This window comes from Quercus suber, unplaced genomic scaffold (assembly GCF_002906115.3).
Source record: "Quercus suber isolate HL8 unplaced genomic scaffold, Cork oak 2.0 scaffold_862, whole genome shotgun sequence".
In the NCBI taxonomy this organism is placed as follows: Eukaryota; Viridiplantae; Streptophyta; class Magnoliopsida; order Fagales; family Fagaceae; genus Quercus; species Quercus suber.
In genome coordinates this window covers 123,477-137,860 of record NW_027070292.1, presented here as the reverse complement: position 1 = coordinate 137,860, position 14,384 = coordinate 123,477, and the positions used below count along the sequence as shown (strand labels likewise).

The following is a 14,384-nucleotide window of genomic DNA, read 5'->3' as shown; positions in this document are numbered from 1 at the left end:
GAAGGAGACTTATTCATCACGTTTTGGATTCTACAAGAAGAGTCCTATAAGGAAAAGACTTCCGCGCCAAGGAAGGGATGTCAACCTCAAGCCACTATAAAAGCCCCAATACCCTCACAAGCCAAGGTACGCATAATTAACCCTCTCTAGCACTCTAGAGCTGTGAGCATACTTTCTAACTTGACCTTCGGAGGGTATTTGACCGGCACCACACCGGTGCTCTCTGTTAGGTCCTCTTTTCTCTGTGCAGGTGTCGTTTCGAGGGTACGAGCCTTGTGCAACTCACTGTTGATATTTTCAGCATCATCAATAATAATAATAATAATAATAATAATAATAATAATCTTGATTGGTTTCCCAAACATTGATGTTAATAGAGCAATGTGTAGTAAGTGGGGTGTCTCATTGATGTAATCTAATATATTTGTGCTATAGTTGTTTTGTTTTGTTGCTGGACTCTGTAAAAGTGGTAATTATGTTCCTTTTCTTATTGTATTGGGGCTTTGCTTGCTTTCGATGTACCATGATTTATGCTGCTCGTTTCCCACCTCGTTTCAAGAGCTTAACGTAAGGCTTAAATTTTAGCTTGATACTAAGCATGTGTTTTAAGGGCAACCTCAAAGGCTTATGTTGGTTTTAACTTTAAGTTTGGACTCAATTTTGCTAAAAAATCAAGAAGAGCCCAATAGAGCTCAATCGACAAGTTTGGGTTCAAACAATGTTTTTAGGCTTAGCTTGAGTTAAAACTTGAACCTTTTATTTTTTATTGTTAGGTCGTGCTTGGTCATTCACTATTTGGCTCAACTCAGCCCAATTAAAGCCCTAATTTAGGTGACCTCAAAAGAAATTTGGCTTTTTAATTATCGAGATTAATTATTGTTTTGTGAGAATAATTAATTAGTTTTAATAATTACAAATTGCTAATTATTCTATAAGGTTAATCCTATGCATGCATGTCAACCAATTTCTAACCAATTAAAAAAACAAAGTCAAGAGTCAAGTTTCTCCCAAATATCTAAGACTCCGGAAATAAGTCCCTGGCAGGTTAAAATTTGTGCTGAATGAAATTAGCATATGTTACAGACACAAATTGAGCACACTATAGTCAAATTCCTCGGAATCAAGAACAGACTATGATTTCTCAAAAAAAGAAGAAAGGACCAGACTATGAGAAGCGGGCTAAAGATGACTCAACAATGTTCCTAGCGCATTCCTCAGGCTATCTTTGGACACTGGGTGCTTTCTCAATAGATGCCTTGGTTTCAATTGGATTGGATTTTTATTGGCTTCTTTGTTTGTATTTTTGGTCTATATCATGCGCTATTGTATCTACCTTTTTTTTTCTTATACACTTACCCAGAAGAAGAAAAAAATCACATTAATTTCGCGTGCCTATATGTCAATATGTGGGATTTCTGAACTTTCCTGTTTTTTTTGGCTGCTTGAGAGACACAAGGGCAGCCAAACTTTAAACCACACCCAAACTTTTCAGGGCAGCCCTAATTGAAAAAATCCAACCAAACACCAACCCCGCCCCCCCCAAAAAGAAAAGTGTTTTTTGGAGACCTTAGCAACTAGAAGAGCAGTTCAGTTTGTTCCTGAGTTGGATTTCAATCATTCTCTTTTGAAGGGGACTCTGAGATTTATTAAACTCTCTGACATATTCTCTTCTTTTTTATGATAATTTAATTCAGGACACTTCGTCTTTTTCTAGCTCTCTTGAGTTTTTGCTTCTGTGATGTTGTTGTTGCTCATGCCTTAATTAAGAGAGCAAGTTTTAGTGCTATCAGTTTAAATGGAATCTGTCCTCCAGACATAAATATAAATAATGTTGTTGTAGCTGATTTACCAAAGCCTTAATAATATCGGTTGATCTTTCTCTCAATAAGAAAATGTAGTGATGCAAATGGGATTTGTTTCCCATTTTAAAATAATTAAAAGCACATTGGCCGTTATGAAACACAACTTTGGCAGCAATTGCCATATATATGTTTTTGGCAAACCGTTGTTACCCCAGTAGACCAGATTGGTTAAGGGTACTTTGCTTTCCAACTCTCAATTCTATTTTCTTTTTCCTTTCATTTTTACATTCATCTATGAAGAAGATTTTATATAAGGAGCCTCGATTTTCTTTAACCTGTATGAGAAATCTAACCCGCCCATTTCCATATCAAACCTTGCAAAAACCCTCTCAGCCTTCAAAATTCTTCTTTGGGGTGACACCAATTATACACCTCCACAACTTAACACACAGTCCTTCCATAACATATTGAAGCGATGTACAGATTTTTGGACCATTTCTCCTGCAAAAAGGATATAATATATATATATATATATGTAAGTGAGCAGTCATTATTGCACAACAGGAGAAAAACAAACAGATAAATAAAGCAGAAAAATATGAGAAAATATACAATAAAACCACATTAAATCAATTACTCATTTATGAAATATCGTAGGCATTGAAGCACCCTTGTTTGTTTCTATTTCCGTTTTAATTTTCTAATTTCCATTTTCCTTTTCCCTTAAGCAGAAGCTACGACATGGAAGCTACTCAATATTGCAGAGACTGCTGAGCAAATCATCTAAACCATCAGTTTTAACAAGCAGAGTCATTAAATGAATGAGCAACAATCATGTTGGAGTCTAATTAAAGCACACAAACCTCCCCTGACAAGGGAGCATGCTCAATCACCCAACCCATTGAACTACTTTTATGTGGGGACAATAAGGGCATGCACCTACCTTTACATGGGTGCTTGGGAAGGCAGAGGTACGCAGAGTTTCTTGAGTTTCATCCATCGTTTTACGTTTTGGTATGCTTAGTATAAAAGCACCTTGATCAGCAGTGGCAGCCATGGATGTTATCCTGTAACCACTTTCCCATCGCCGATGAATTCCTTCACTTGGATACAAAAAATCAAGCTCCACAACCTTGCACCAATAAATCAACAGACAGGGGAAGAGATGGATCAGCTATGTTCAAAAGAAACATAAAAGCTTGGTGTTCATACATTCATCGAGGCTTGAAAAGACATACGGGTAATATTGATTTGAATTGACAGCAAAATTTCAAATTCCATATCATTCCAGTTGACACAGTATTTAATATAGCGATACCAAAACCAGTACAGGAAACCCCTTAGTTTCATATCAGTTCAAATCCCACTCAGTACCTGAAAATACTGGCCAGTTTGTGTAGTTCAGGCCATTTTTTTATTTTAATAAAACTTTCTTCTTTTTTCTTTTTCTTTTTTTGAAACTTTAGTTTCCGATTTTGTTGGAGATTTTGGCATCAGAGATGAGGGAGGCTGGGAGTCCAAGAGCTGATGGACACCACAGAATTGTAAGGAAGATATGATTGGAAGGTGAAGTAGGATGGGCACCGGGATGTGATGCCATTGCGCACACAAACCCATCCATGGGGAGGATGCTAATAGGAGAGAGAGAGAGAGCAGTGCATAGTGATAAAAGAATGGAAATAAGGAAGAGGATAGACTGGTCAAAAAAAAAAAGAGTGGAAGAGATAAGAAAAGGAGATTTTAGTAGAGAGAAAATAAGGAAAATAGTGAAAAAGAATTTAAAAGAAAACGATCAGTTGGAGAGAAAAGATGTTATGGTTAGAGAAAAAGAGGGAAAAAAAATAGGATCACTATATTAGAGAGAGGACGAGGGGAGACAAGGGAGAGAACCAAGAATTTTTTTTTTTTTTTAAGTAAAAGTGGGGAAAAAGAGTTGAGGTCTCTTTAGATTTTGTTTTTATTTTGAATTTGTGAGCCTAAATAAGTTTTAGGGGCCTTGTTTAAAATAACAAGTTTTGTGGACTTTTAGAATCATAAGATATGATATGGAAGGCTCTAAATGGTCACCAGATCAAAATTTAAAACTTCGATGATAGTAACTCAGTCATACCTGATCAGAATATCCCGCATTCCTGGACATTACAACACCCCAGCGACTGCCAGCGGTTGTCATGGATGTGACATGGAAACCTTCTTTCCACTTCTTATTTATCCACTTGAAAGGAAAAGATTCACTCACTTTGTAAGATTGCTGAGTGTAAGGAGTTCCTGCAAAATATAGGAAACCCATGAGATAACGAAAGGTATGCCTACTAAATCAGTCATTTAAGGAAAAGAATAACACTGCAAACAAGAAATGAGTTTCCATGATCAACTTTGGGTTTGGCAACTGACAGGACCCAGCATGCCTTGCATCCAAACTAACATCTTCTAGAAGCATAAACAAACATCATAATAGATATTTAGAAGTTTGTTATACAGTAGTCATCATAAAAACTAATTCACAATATCAAGTTGCTGCATCAATTTCAGTGACAACAAAGTTAAGAAATAAAGTGTTGTAGTGCAGTCCTTTAAGTGGAAACATGGGATGGAAATTGGCAATCAAAAAATTCTTGAGATTCAAGCCCTGGAAGTAATAGATAATTTCAAACTTCTCCTTAAGAGGATGTATGATGCGACCAGACAGGGGGATACATGTTACACCACGATTCTGAATCAGAAGAGAGAGAATAAAAAGTTACAAATTCTGTGAAACCACAAAGGGCCATGCCTCAGACAAATCATAAGCCCCAAAACAAGCTGAGAAGCAAGACTTGCAGAATTTATATTGCTAGCTACTCGGTGGCAAAAACCCTAGCACAAGCACCAATTCAAAATTTCTGCAAAGAAGTATAAATTAAATATTTGCTGACATAGAATTTGCATAAAATGACTGAAGAATCTTTTTGGGTGCTGTATGTCTAACATACACCCATCAAAACATGAATTTAGACAAGGTGACATTCTATAAGATGATAAGACTAAGCACACCTAAAGGTATAACGTTTTAGGCTATCATGAAACAAGATAAAATAAGCGTAATAAAATGAGAATGATGCTTAAAGATACACCAAACAAGACAAGACATGAAACTGAAGACAATAAACGAGAAACCACTTGATACACCTTGGGCATGTGAAACAAAGACAGTAATTGCTCCACTGACTACTGATAAGTTAATAAGTAGCATAAAACTGACATTGATAACAAATGAAAATTGAGGAAGAGCATGCGTGTGCGTCACGCGCGCACACACAAAAGAAACCACTTGATATGGCTTGGCCATGTGCAACAAAGACGGTGATTACACCATTCACTAGTGATACAGTTTAGGTTGACGGCTAAATAAATCAGTAGCATAAAACTCACATAGACAATAATTGACACACAATAAATGGAAATTAAGAAGGAAGGCTGCGAGCACAGGAGCGCACACACAATCTTTAAATTCAGCTATACCCATAGTTCCATACATACAAATAATATACAGTTCTATGACAGCATAGATAGTTACTAACCTTTGGACATAACAACCAAGGAACTCCCATTAGCTGCACCAGCGATTGAACTGATATAGAAATTCTTTTCCCATTGTTCCATAATCCAGTCCTGATGAGAATCCAAACGGAATAATAAAGATCCATAAATCTATTATTGTAGAAGCACTCAGAAAAGATGATAGATCAATGCTTTTAAAATAACAACCTTATGCAGGAAGACTGCTGACAGTTCATAAACCTGGGAAGAGAAACCCGTTCCAGCATCCATTATTAGGGCCCAGAGATTTGTTGCTGAGGCCACACAGCTGATATATAATCCATCTTCATTCCCCTTGTCTACATGCTGATGCAACCTTGTATCTGCTACATTGTAATGATATCTGCAATTGAAGAAATTTTTTTATTTAATGCCATGTAAAAGAATCACTGAACCAGCTAATGCATTCAAACCCCAACAAGCATTCACATATACAAAGTACACCGTTTTCCAAGACAAAATTGCTCATGCCTAAACAAGCATATTTCTATGCACATATCAGATCACATGGATCTACTACATGCATGCATGAACAAACATATTTGACAATAAACAAATGCAAGGGAAAAAGAGAAACAACACAGAGGTCTTCCTAAAAATACAATATGCATTAAATTCATCACATAATTTGCTTAAAAGTTGAATAACTAGATAACCAACAATCTTTCATAAGAAATCTTTAGTTACGAAAAGTAACTCCTAAGCAAAAGGCAAGAGAACTACTAATATTCTCTATAATCATTATCACTACCCAAAACCTGCACCATGCGCGCGCATGATTTGAATTTTTTCACTAATATTTTGAATTTATAATTTTTACATTGTTGACCTCGTTTTTATAAACATGACAAAGTAGCACTTTTCCCAAAAGCTTTAGATGTTATTAGAGGGTGAATTTAATCATTTAACCATTATTCTAACACATGAAAATTTTAACTTTTTAAATGGGAGGTAGAGCAAAAACAAGATTCAAATGTAGAACCACCTAGTCTATTACCATGATAAACTACCACTTCTCCCAAAAGCTTAGGCTTTTAGTAGAGGGTGAATTGAATCATTTAACCTTCGTTCTAACTATATATATATATATATATTAGTTTCAATACTTATGACTACTTGATTAAGTGTATAGGTTTGGATTGTGAGTTAAAAAGATCACATGGTCATATTATGAATACAGAAATTAACGCATTACCTCTAAAGTGTAAATAGTGTAATATACAAATCTTGGTTAAGTTACTTGTGATTTTTGCTTTTCCTTTTAAATGTAAGCTTGTAAGAAAGCTTGTGTAAAACCTCCTGCAAGATAGGAGGTGACCCTTTTTTGTCATTTTCTTTGCTATCCAGAACCTTACAGCACTTTTCAAACTCCTTTTTTTTTTTTTTTTTTTTTTTTTTTTTTTTTTGCAAATTAGTATATAAACTTAATTGCTTACTTCAAACATTAGGAACTTGCATGGGGATGGGAAGCATTGATCAGTATTTAATGATGGCATATCCTGTTTGTAGACATTCTTACCTGTTTAAAGTTAGTAGGTCTAAAAATTAATTCAAAAGGCACAACCTATGAAGTCTTGTAAGATATATCATATGCAAGGTACACCCAGAAAGTAAGAAATAGATATTAGAGGGCATAATAAGCATAGTATTACAACTCAATCATCCAACAACCAGTTACAGTATTCTCCTAAGCAAAACTATTCAATATTAATTTACATTGAATAGAATATTTAGTGTTAAGTATTAATTTGTATGTGGGACAACATGAGGGCTTTAAAGACAAGACATTTGTGCAATGTTGACTTAGCCACTTGGCATAATATTATGCTACTCTAGGCTCAGGATTGAACTTATTTTAAGCTTTGACTATTATATCTAATAATGATCAAAAGATCATTTTTTCATTGAAAGAACCAAGTGGAATCATTGATAATGAGGAGATAAACTTTAATGAGATATCTAACGAAAAGTTAATAACAATAATTTTTAATGCATATAATTATAATATTAATTGAGTTTTTCTATAATAAATTAATATATATATATATATATATAAAGGAAAAAAGACATGGCGGAAGTCCAAGCCTAACACAACCAAATGGCATAATTTTGACAATGCTAGGGTTTCTAGAGTTGAAATTTCTCTAAGATTCAGCTTTAATATATTAAATAAGATGAGTTACTTTACCCCTCTCTATTGCAAAAAATGTCCACCATTACCGAGAACAAATTCAGATGGTTTGACATCATATAATTGTTCTAGAACATTTTGCCATTACATGTCATGGAGTATCAAAACCCTTCAAATTGCAAGCAACAAACACTGGAAACAAGAGCTTATACAGGTATTATACAACAGTCTATTAATTAGGTGCATTAAATGAAGTAAAATTCGGGAAAGTTCAAACAAGAAAAACCAACTTGAAAAGAAAATATAGTGACAGAAAAAGGTACAATACTAATGAAATATAGTGGAAAGTGGAAGGACAAAGAGGTAATTAAAATATCAAAGTAATAACAGATATTAACACAATGCAGGAATTTCAGTCCAGAACTTTAACACATGTTGAAAGTAAAGAAAACAGAAAACAGAAAAAAAAAAAAAAAAAAAATTGACTTATCAAAAACAGAAAAGGGATAAGGATAATAGGCATGTAAAATTTACCTTTGCTTCATGGGACGACGTGCATTATACACTGAAATCCACTGGGTAGCAGGACTACCTAATCTTACTTTCTTCTTTGGTTGCTCATCTTCTTCCAAATTTATAAGCANATGCATATAATTATAATATTAATTGAGTTTTTCTATAATAAATTAATATATATATATATATATATAAAGGAAAAAAGACATGGCGGAAGTCCAAGCCTAACACAACCAAATGGCATAATTTTGACAATGCTAGGGTTTCTAGAGTTGAAATTTCTCTAAGATTCAGCTTTAATATATTAAATAAGATGAGTTACTTTACCCCTCTCTATTGCAAAAAATGTCCACCATTACCGAGAACAAATTCAGATGGTTTGACATCATATAATTGTTCTAGAACATTTTGCCATTACATGTCATGGAGTATCAAAACCCTTCAAATTGCAAGCAACAAACACTGGAAACAAGAGCTTATACAGGTATTATACAACAGTCTATTAATTAGGTGCATTAAATGAAGTAAAATTCGGGAAAGTTCAAACAAGAAAAACCAACTTGAAAAGAAAATATAGTGACAGAAAAAGGTACAATACTAATGAAATATAGTGGAAAGTGGAAGGACAAAGAGGTAATTAAAATATCAAAGTAATAACAGATATTAACACAATGCAGGAATTTCAGTCCAGAACTTTAACACATGTTGAAAGTAAAGAAAACAGAAAACAGAAAAAAAAAAAAAAAAAAAATTGACTTATCAAAAACAGAAAAGGGATAAGGATAATAGGCATGTAAAATTTACCTTTGCTTCATGGGACGACGTGCATTATACACTGAAATCCACTGGGTAGCAGGACTACCTAATCTTACTTTCTTCTTTGGTTGCTCATCTTCTTCCAAATTTATAAGCAATCTAGCCCGCTTTTGCCCAACCTATTTATATAAAAGACATTAGGAAATAGGTAAGAAACAAAATGTGGAATCCAACTCAATAATATACGTATGAATTTATGGGTGCATGCGTGTGTGTGTGTGCTGTAAGGATGGCAATAACCTTAAGAGCTCCATCAATTCTAATTGGTCTTAACGGCGTGCATGGCTCAATCAGGCTTTCAAAAAAAGATATCAGCTTGGAATAATTTGGCTCCTCATCGAATTTCATATTCGTAACAGCTTCAAGGAACTGCTTGAAAGGGGGTGGACAAAAGCAGCACATCAGCTCTGGAGAAGTAGCCATTTTTTTCTTACAAACAAGAAAACTCTTGTTATCTCCCTGTAAATTTCAAAACAAACAAAAAGGGGTAAAAAGGATATCAGATTAAGCAAAACCTAAAGATGAACTTGTCCAACCAACACCACCAAATTTACCTGATATCCCTGCCAAGGTAACCTTCCTCTAATGAGAAATATCAACGTGTAAGCTAATGATTCGAGATCATCCCTTCGACTTCCTGTCCGACCTAAATGTGCATGTACACTTGCATACCTTATTGTTCCCCTGCCAAAAGAGGTATGCATTCAATATATAATGTTGAGCACATCTGAGTAAATATTTTGCAACCTACAAACCTGAATATGTCAGGCCTCTGATCATATTCAACATGCTGACCTGACGATGCATCTTTCCATCTGGATGCTGAAACAGAAGTGTGTTAATGGCCCCAGAAATGAATACTCCATTAGAGAAGATAAAATGAAGAAAGGAAAAGAACGGAAATTACTTTTCCTTGTTTATTCATTGCAAGAAACTGCAGAGAAAATAAAGAGAATAAAACAAACTTTTAACGATTTCCTTTCTTACCTAACTTTCTATCATGTTATGTTTGGTTGAGAGGAAAATGGATAGAACGGAAAACAATGGGAGGAAAGGAAAGTAAATACTTGTTTGGTTGAAGGAAAAGTAAGGAAAGAAAGGAAATTCACGGGGGTTAACATTTCCCTAGGACCCACAAATTTTTCACCTTTTGAATTCCACCAAATTTGGACAGAAATGAAGATAAGAGAAACAAACTTACTTGGTTAACTTACATTGTTACCCTCCCTAAATGCTACCAAATGTCATAATTTTGTTATTGGGTATATAACTGTCAAATTAACATTTATGCCTAACTTTCCTTTTTCAACCCAAACCCAGAAAAGTAAACTCATTTTCTTTTCTTTCCCCTTTCCTTCTTTTCTTTAAATCATACTAAAAATATATAAAATCATTTCTTCTTTCCTTTCTTCTCCACTGACCATATTTTTTTTTTCCTTTCCTCCTGGAGAATTTTGTTTTGGTGGGGGGGGGGGGGGGGTGAGGCACAGGGAGAATGTTAATGTATTTTCCTCACTTTCTTTTCTTTTTTCTTCCCCTTGACAAAAACTCACAGGATCAAGGAATTCACTCAAGGTTGACATTTGGGGTAAACACACAATAGGAGGGATGAAAGACATCAAACAAGGACAACATACCCAAACCAAGATCTATAAGATATAGTTTCTTCTCATCAGGTGTTCCAGGTTGACCAAGTAAGAAGTTCTCTGGCTTCACATCTCCATGCACAAACCTAGTTCAAGGACAGGGCAAATCATTATAATCGCAAATTAGTTGTGACTTTGACAGATACAGGGAAAATATAGTGAACATAAGAAAAAGTGAAAGCATGAGAATTCTCAACGGGACTTACCCCTTCAAGTGAAGCTTCTCAAGAATTGATATAGCCTCCACTGCAATGCAGGCAGCCATATTTGGTGACATCCTGTTGCAGATAGTAACAAATTTAAAGTAAAATTTTTGTAAAAGTTAACAATATATATATAGAATAAACGAAATATATTCTTGTTTAGTTCCACTTATTATTTTCCAGCTTATTTGACAAAGTGCATCTTTTTTCTAATTACAGTTCTACTTTTATCCAGTTCATTTATTTGTAAGCTAAATAAGACATCCAAGCAAACACACGTGTTCATTGGTAGGTAAGAGAGAGAGTTTATATCTTACGATTGACCAAAAGAATTCCAAACATCCCAGAGACTAGGCCCAAGTATGTCCATAACCTGAAATTTATTAATGTCCATCAGATACAACAAGTTCAGAATTCCTGATGATAAGGAGCTCCAGATCAAATCTCACCAGAATGTAAAAATCTCCTTGGCGACCCTTGTAATGAACCCAAGGAATTCCATAACATCCATTTAGAGTACTTTTTAATATCCCAAAGAAAAAAAAAAAAAAAAGCAAAAAGAAAATAGGCAAGAATCAGATAATTAATTCAAAACATATAAAGCTTAACAAATATAGCCTTGATAAGCATATCCAAATGATAAAGACACACAACTTACTTATACACTTGCCACTCATAAGGAGGCCCATAATTGCAGCCTTTACTATTTCGGTGCTCAAACTTCAATGCAACCTGTGAAAAGTACCTTTAAGCCATCATGTCTCATGTGATTCACTTGTTAAAATCCTATAAATAAAACATAAAATCTTATTACACTCCCTATTGCACACTCCATACACACTGCCTGTTGAAATCGTATTTTTAAAACACGATTTCAGTCAAAACTGTGAAATCCTGTTTTGAAAACACAATTTCAGCCCATGTGGCAGAGTATGTACAGTGAATGTGTAATAAGGAGCGTGTGACTATAATTACTCTAAATAAAAATGAGATTGAAGTCTCAAGTCATACCTCAGTCACATCAGCATCAGTGCCACCACTTACCCTTCTGCCAACATAGACCTGGCCAAAACCACCCTTACCCAGCTTCCTTTCTATCTTATATACAGGAGAATTACCTACTTTCACCTGCACCCAACAGAACCACCATCTTAATAGCGACACACCTTTGAATGAACAACTAGAGAATGAGAAATACATTGATTGGAAACTATCTTAGTAAGGGTATTGATATCTAAGCTAACAGAATTATCTGCAGAGTGAGATGGCACAACAATCGTCGGTTTAATTTTAAAAACAAACATCAACACCATCTCATTAATTTTAAATAGCCCATTCCAAGTCAGTATGATGAGTGGAGTAATGATAGATAGAGAGACACAAGCATTATCAGACGGTAATAGTCATCTAAAGAGAGTATAACCAGAAAGAAGGGAAAAAAAAAAAAAAGAGTCATAATAGAAAGAGTACCTCATGAGCCTTCAAAGCCGCTACATCAGCATCATCCAGAAAGTAGGAAGGAAAGATTTACCACCTGACTTCTTCTTCTTCCTAACCTCCTCTCTACTAGAGACAAATCATCTGGAGTGACAAAGTGGGAGAGGCAGGACGCTTGGCAGGAGGAGGCGCTTTCGAAGGTTCTTACTTAACCACCTTACTAGTTTTCTTCTTGGATAAGAGGTCACTAACGGTTCCTCCCTTGGCCTTCTTTTCTTGAACCTTGGCTAACTTTTGCTTACTAAACCTAGTCGTCATTCTTGAAAGGATGAAGAAAAGGTTAAAAATTAAATAAAATATATATAAAAAAAAAAAAAAAAAAAAAGCCAAAGGAAAGGAGCGCTTACTCTTTTTCACAACTTCCAAGTCTCTCCGAACCTTAGTAGACAGTTTTGGACCCAAAAGTGAAGAAATAAAGGCTGAGGAGAGACGAGCTTGTCAAAATTCTTAACGGTCTCCAAATATTCCTTTACTTTTTCCACACGCAACTAATATCTCTTCTTCAGACGAGGACGCTGGGCAACTGCAAAACAAGGATACAAGTAAGTCACCTATCACCGTCACTCTCCAAAAAAGAGAAAACAATTGAAAAGACGAAGAAGACACACCACACACGGGAACTCCCTAACTACAAAAAACTTGGGGGCTTCGTCAAAGACCTTACGATGGACGAACTCCCAACCACTTCCAGAAACAAAAAAGAAATTTGGTTTCCAATTGCGAAGAGACAATGGGTAATTGAGTATTAACCTAGAAGCCCTTTCCCACGACTTAAACTCATAATAGCCTGGGTCCTTAGACTTCCTTAGACGATAAAAATGGAGGAATTCGTCCCTCCTAATGACATCACCCTCATTGGTAGACATCTATACCACCATACAAGAAACAAGGATTCGCTAAGAGTTAGGCACCAACTACGTCGAAGCAAGATGCAAATAGGAAAAAAGATCCTTGACGAAGGGATGAATAGGGAAGCGAAGACCGCTGGTAAAATCAACCTCATAGAAACAAAACTCATCAACATATGAGTGACAAGCTCTTTCCTCGTCACTCGGGATCCTAATTTTACAGAATCAGGGAACTGAAATCTGTCCCTAATTCGTTTCTCGTCCTTCTCAGAGAGAGAACACGAGATGTTCCAAGCTTTATAGGGGGTAGAAACATAAGTGGCCCCTGAGACCACACGATCATCAGACAAGGATAGCCCCATCTCCAGGTCACTTGACCTTACCTTGGACATCCTCAACAATCTAGCTACCTCAGTAGAATGTGAAACTAAAGGAAACAAGGAAGAAAGAACAGAAGTATACGGATAGTCCTTTCCTACGAAAGAACTAATCCCTTCAAGACACTCCCCCTCTACAAACTCAAGCAAACTACCTAAATGAGCAAAAAAGAAGGCTATGGAAGGACAATCCGCTTTAATGGCAAAATAGTCTACCATGGAAGAATCATAAAAGAAGAAGAAGCATGAAGGACTTACTAGGAAATGCAGAATAAAGAAAGGAAGCTCGTAGAAACAAACCCTAGAATAAAGAACTGAATAAGGAAAAATACAGAAGGATGGAAAGAGGAGGGAAAAGCGCAAAACAAGTTCCCAAAACTCACGTGGGAAAACTGAGACGTGTTCGCACGTATTTATTACGATCATTGATGACAAAACGTAACTGGCGGACCAACGGTCACAGAATGAGTTGTGGCCTCCAGACAGAGATTCTTTAACGCATTAGCCGTTGAGCATAAATGCAGCACATTATTGCCCATTAATGAGGCATACCACTATAAAAGAGAAGATAACAAAAACCCAACGTATGCCCAATTACTCTACAAAATCACTCTGTACTCATTTTCTCTCTAGAATCTTTCTCCCTTACTGACTTAAGCGTTGAAGGCGGTTTGGCTGACGCCACACTGGTGTATTACCCTTCCACTCAGTTCATTTTGTAGGTTTCTCATCTACAGAGACGACCCCCTTCATAGCATTATCCATCTACTACGACAAGAAGCTCAACTGTTGATTTTTTGCATCACCAACAATTTTCCTCATTTTCATAAAATTGAGAATTTTTTGAATGATTGAAAATAAAAATAATTTACAATACTAGGTGGTAGAAAAGATCCAAAATAGAAAAAAGAAAAAAGAAATATAACATAACATTTTTCCTTTACATTTTTTAAGGATATTAATATACAA

General features: G+C 35.5%; 1 protein-coding gene across 1 annotated transcript; it reads right to left on the bottom strand.

The window, feature by feature from the left end:
• Window positions 1–1,898: 1,898 nt before the first annotated feature.
• On the bottom strand, window positions 1,899–11,908 carry LOC111997975 (casein kinase 1-like protein HD16). Its single transcript, XM_065767921.1, has 15 exons — window positions 11,705–11,908; window positions 11,352–11,425; window positions 11,143–11,212; window positions 11,011–11,066; window positions 10,697–10,768; window positions 10,482–10,576; window positions 9,600–9,666; window positions 9,399–9,528; window positions 9,085–9,303; window positions 8,833–8,963; window positions 5,550–5,724; window positions 5,363–5,453; window positions 3,913–4,070; window positions 2,746–2,934; window positions 1,899–2,303 (listed from the first exon to the last, which is right to left on the bottom strand). Exons 1-15 carry the CDS (start codon window positions 11,891–11,893, stop codon window positions 2,244–2,246), a joined length of 1,776 nt encoding a protein of 591 aa, XP_065623993.1. The 5' UTR covers window positions 11,894–11,908; the 3' UTR covers window positions 1,899–2,243.
• Between the last annotated feature and the right edge of the window lie 2,476 nt (window positions 11,909–14,384).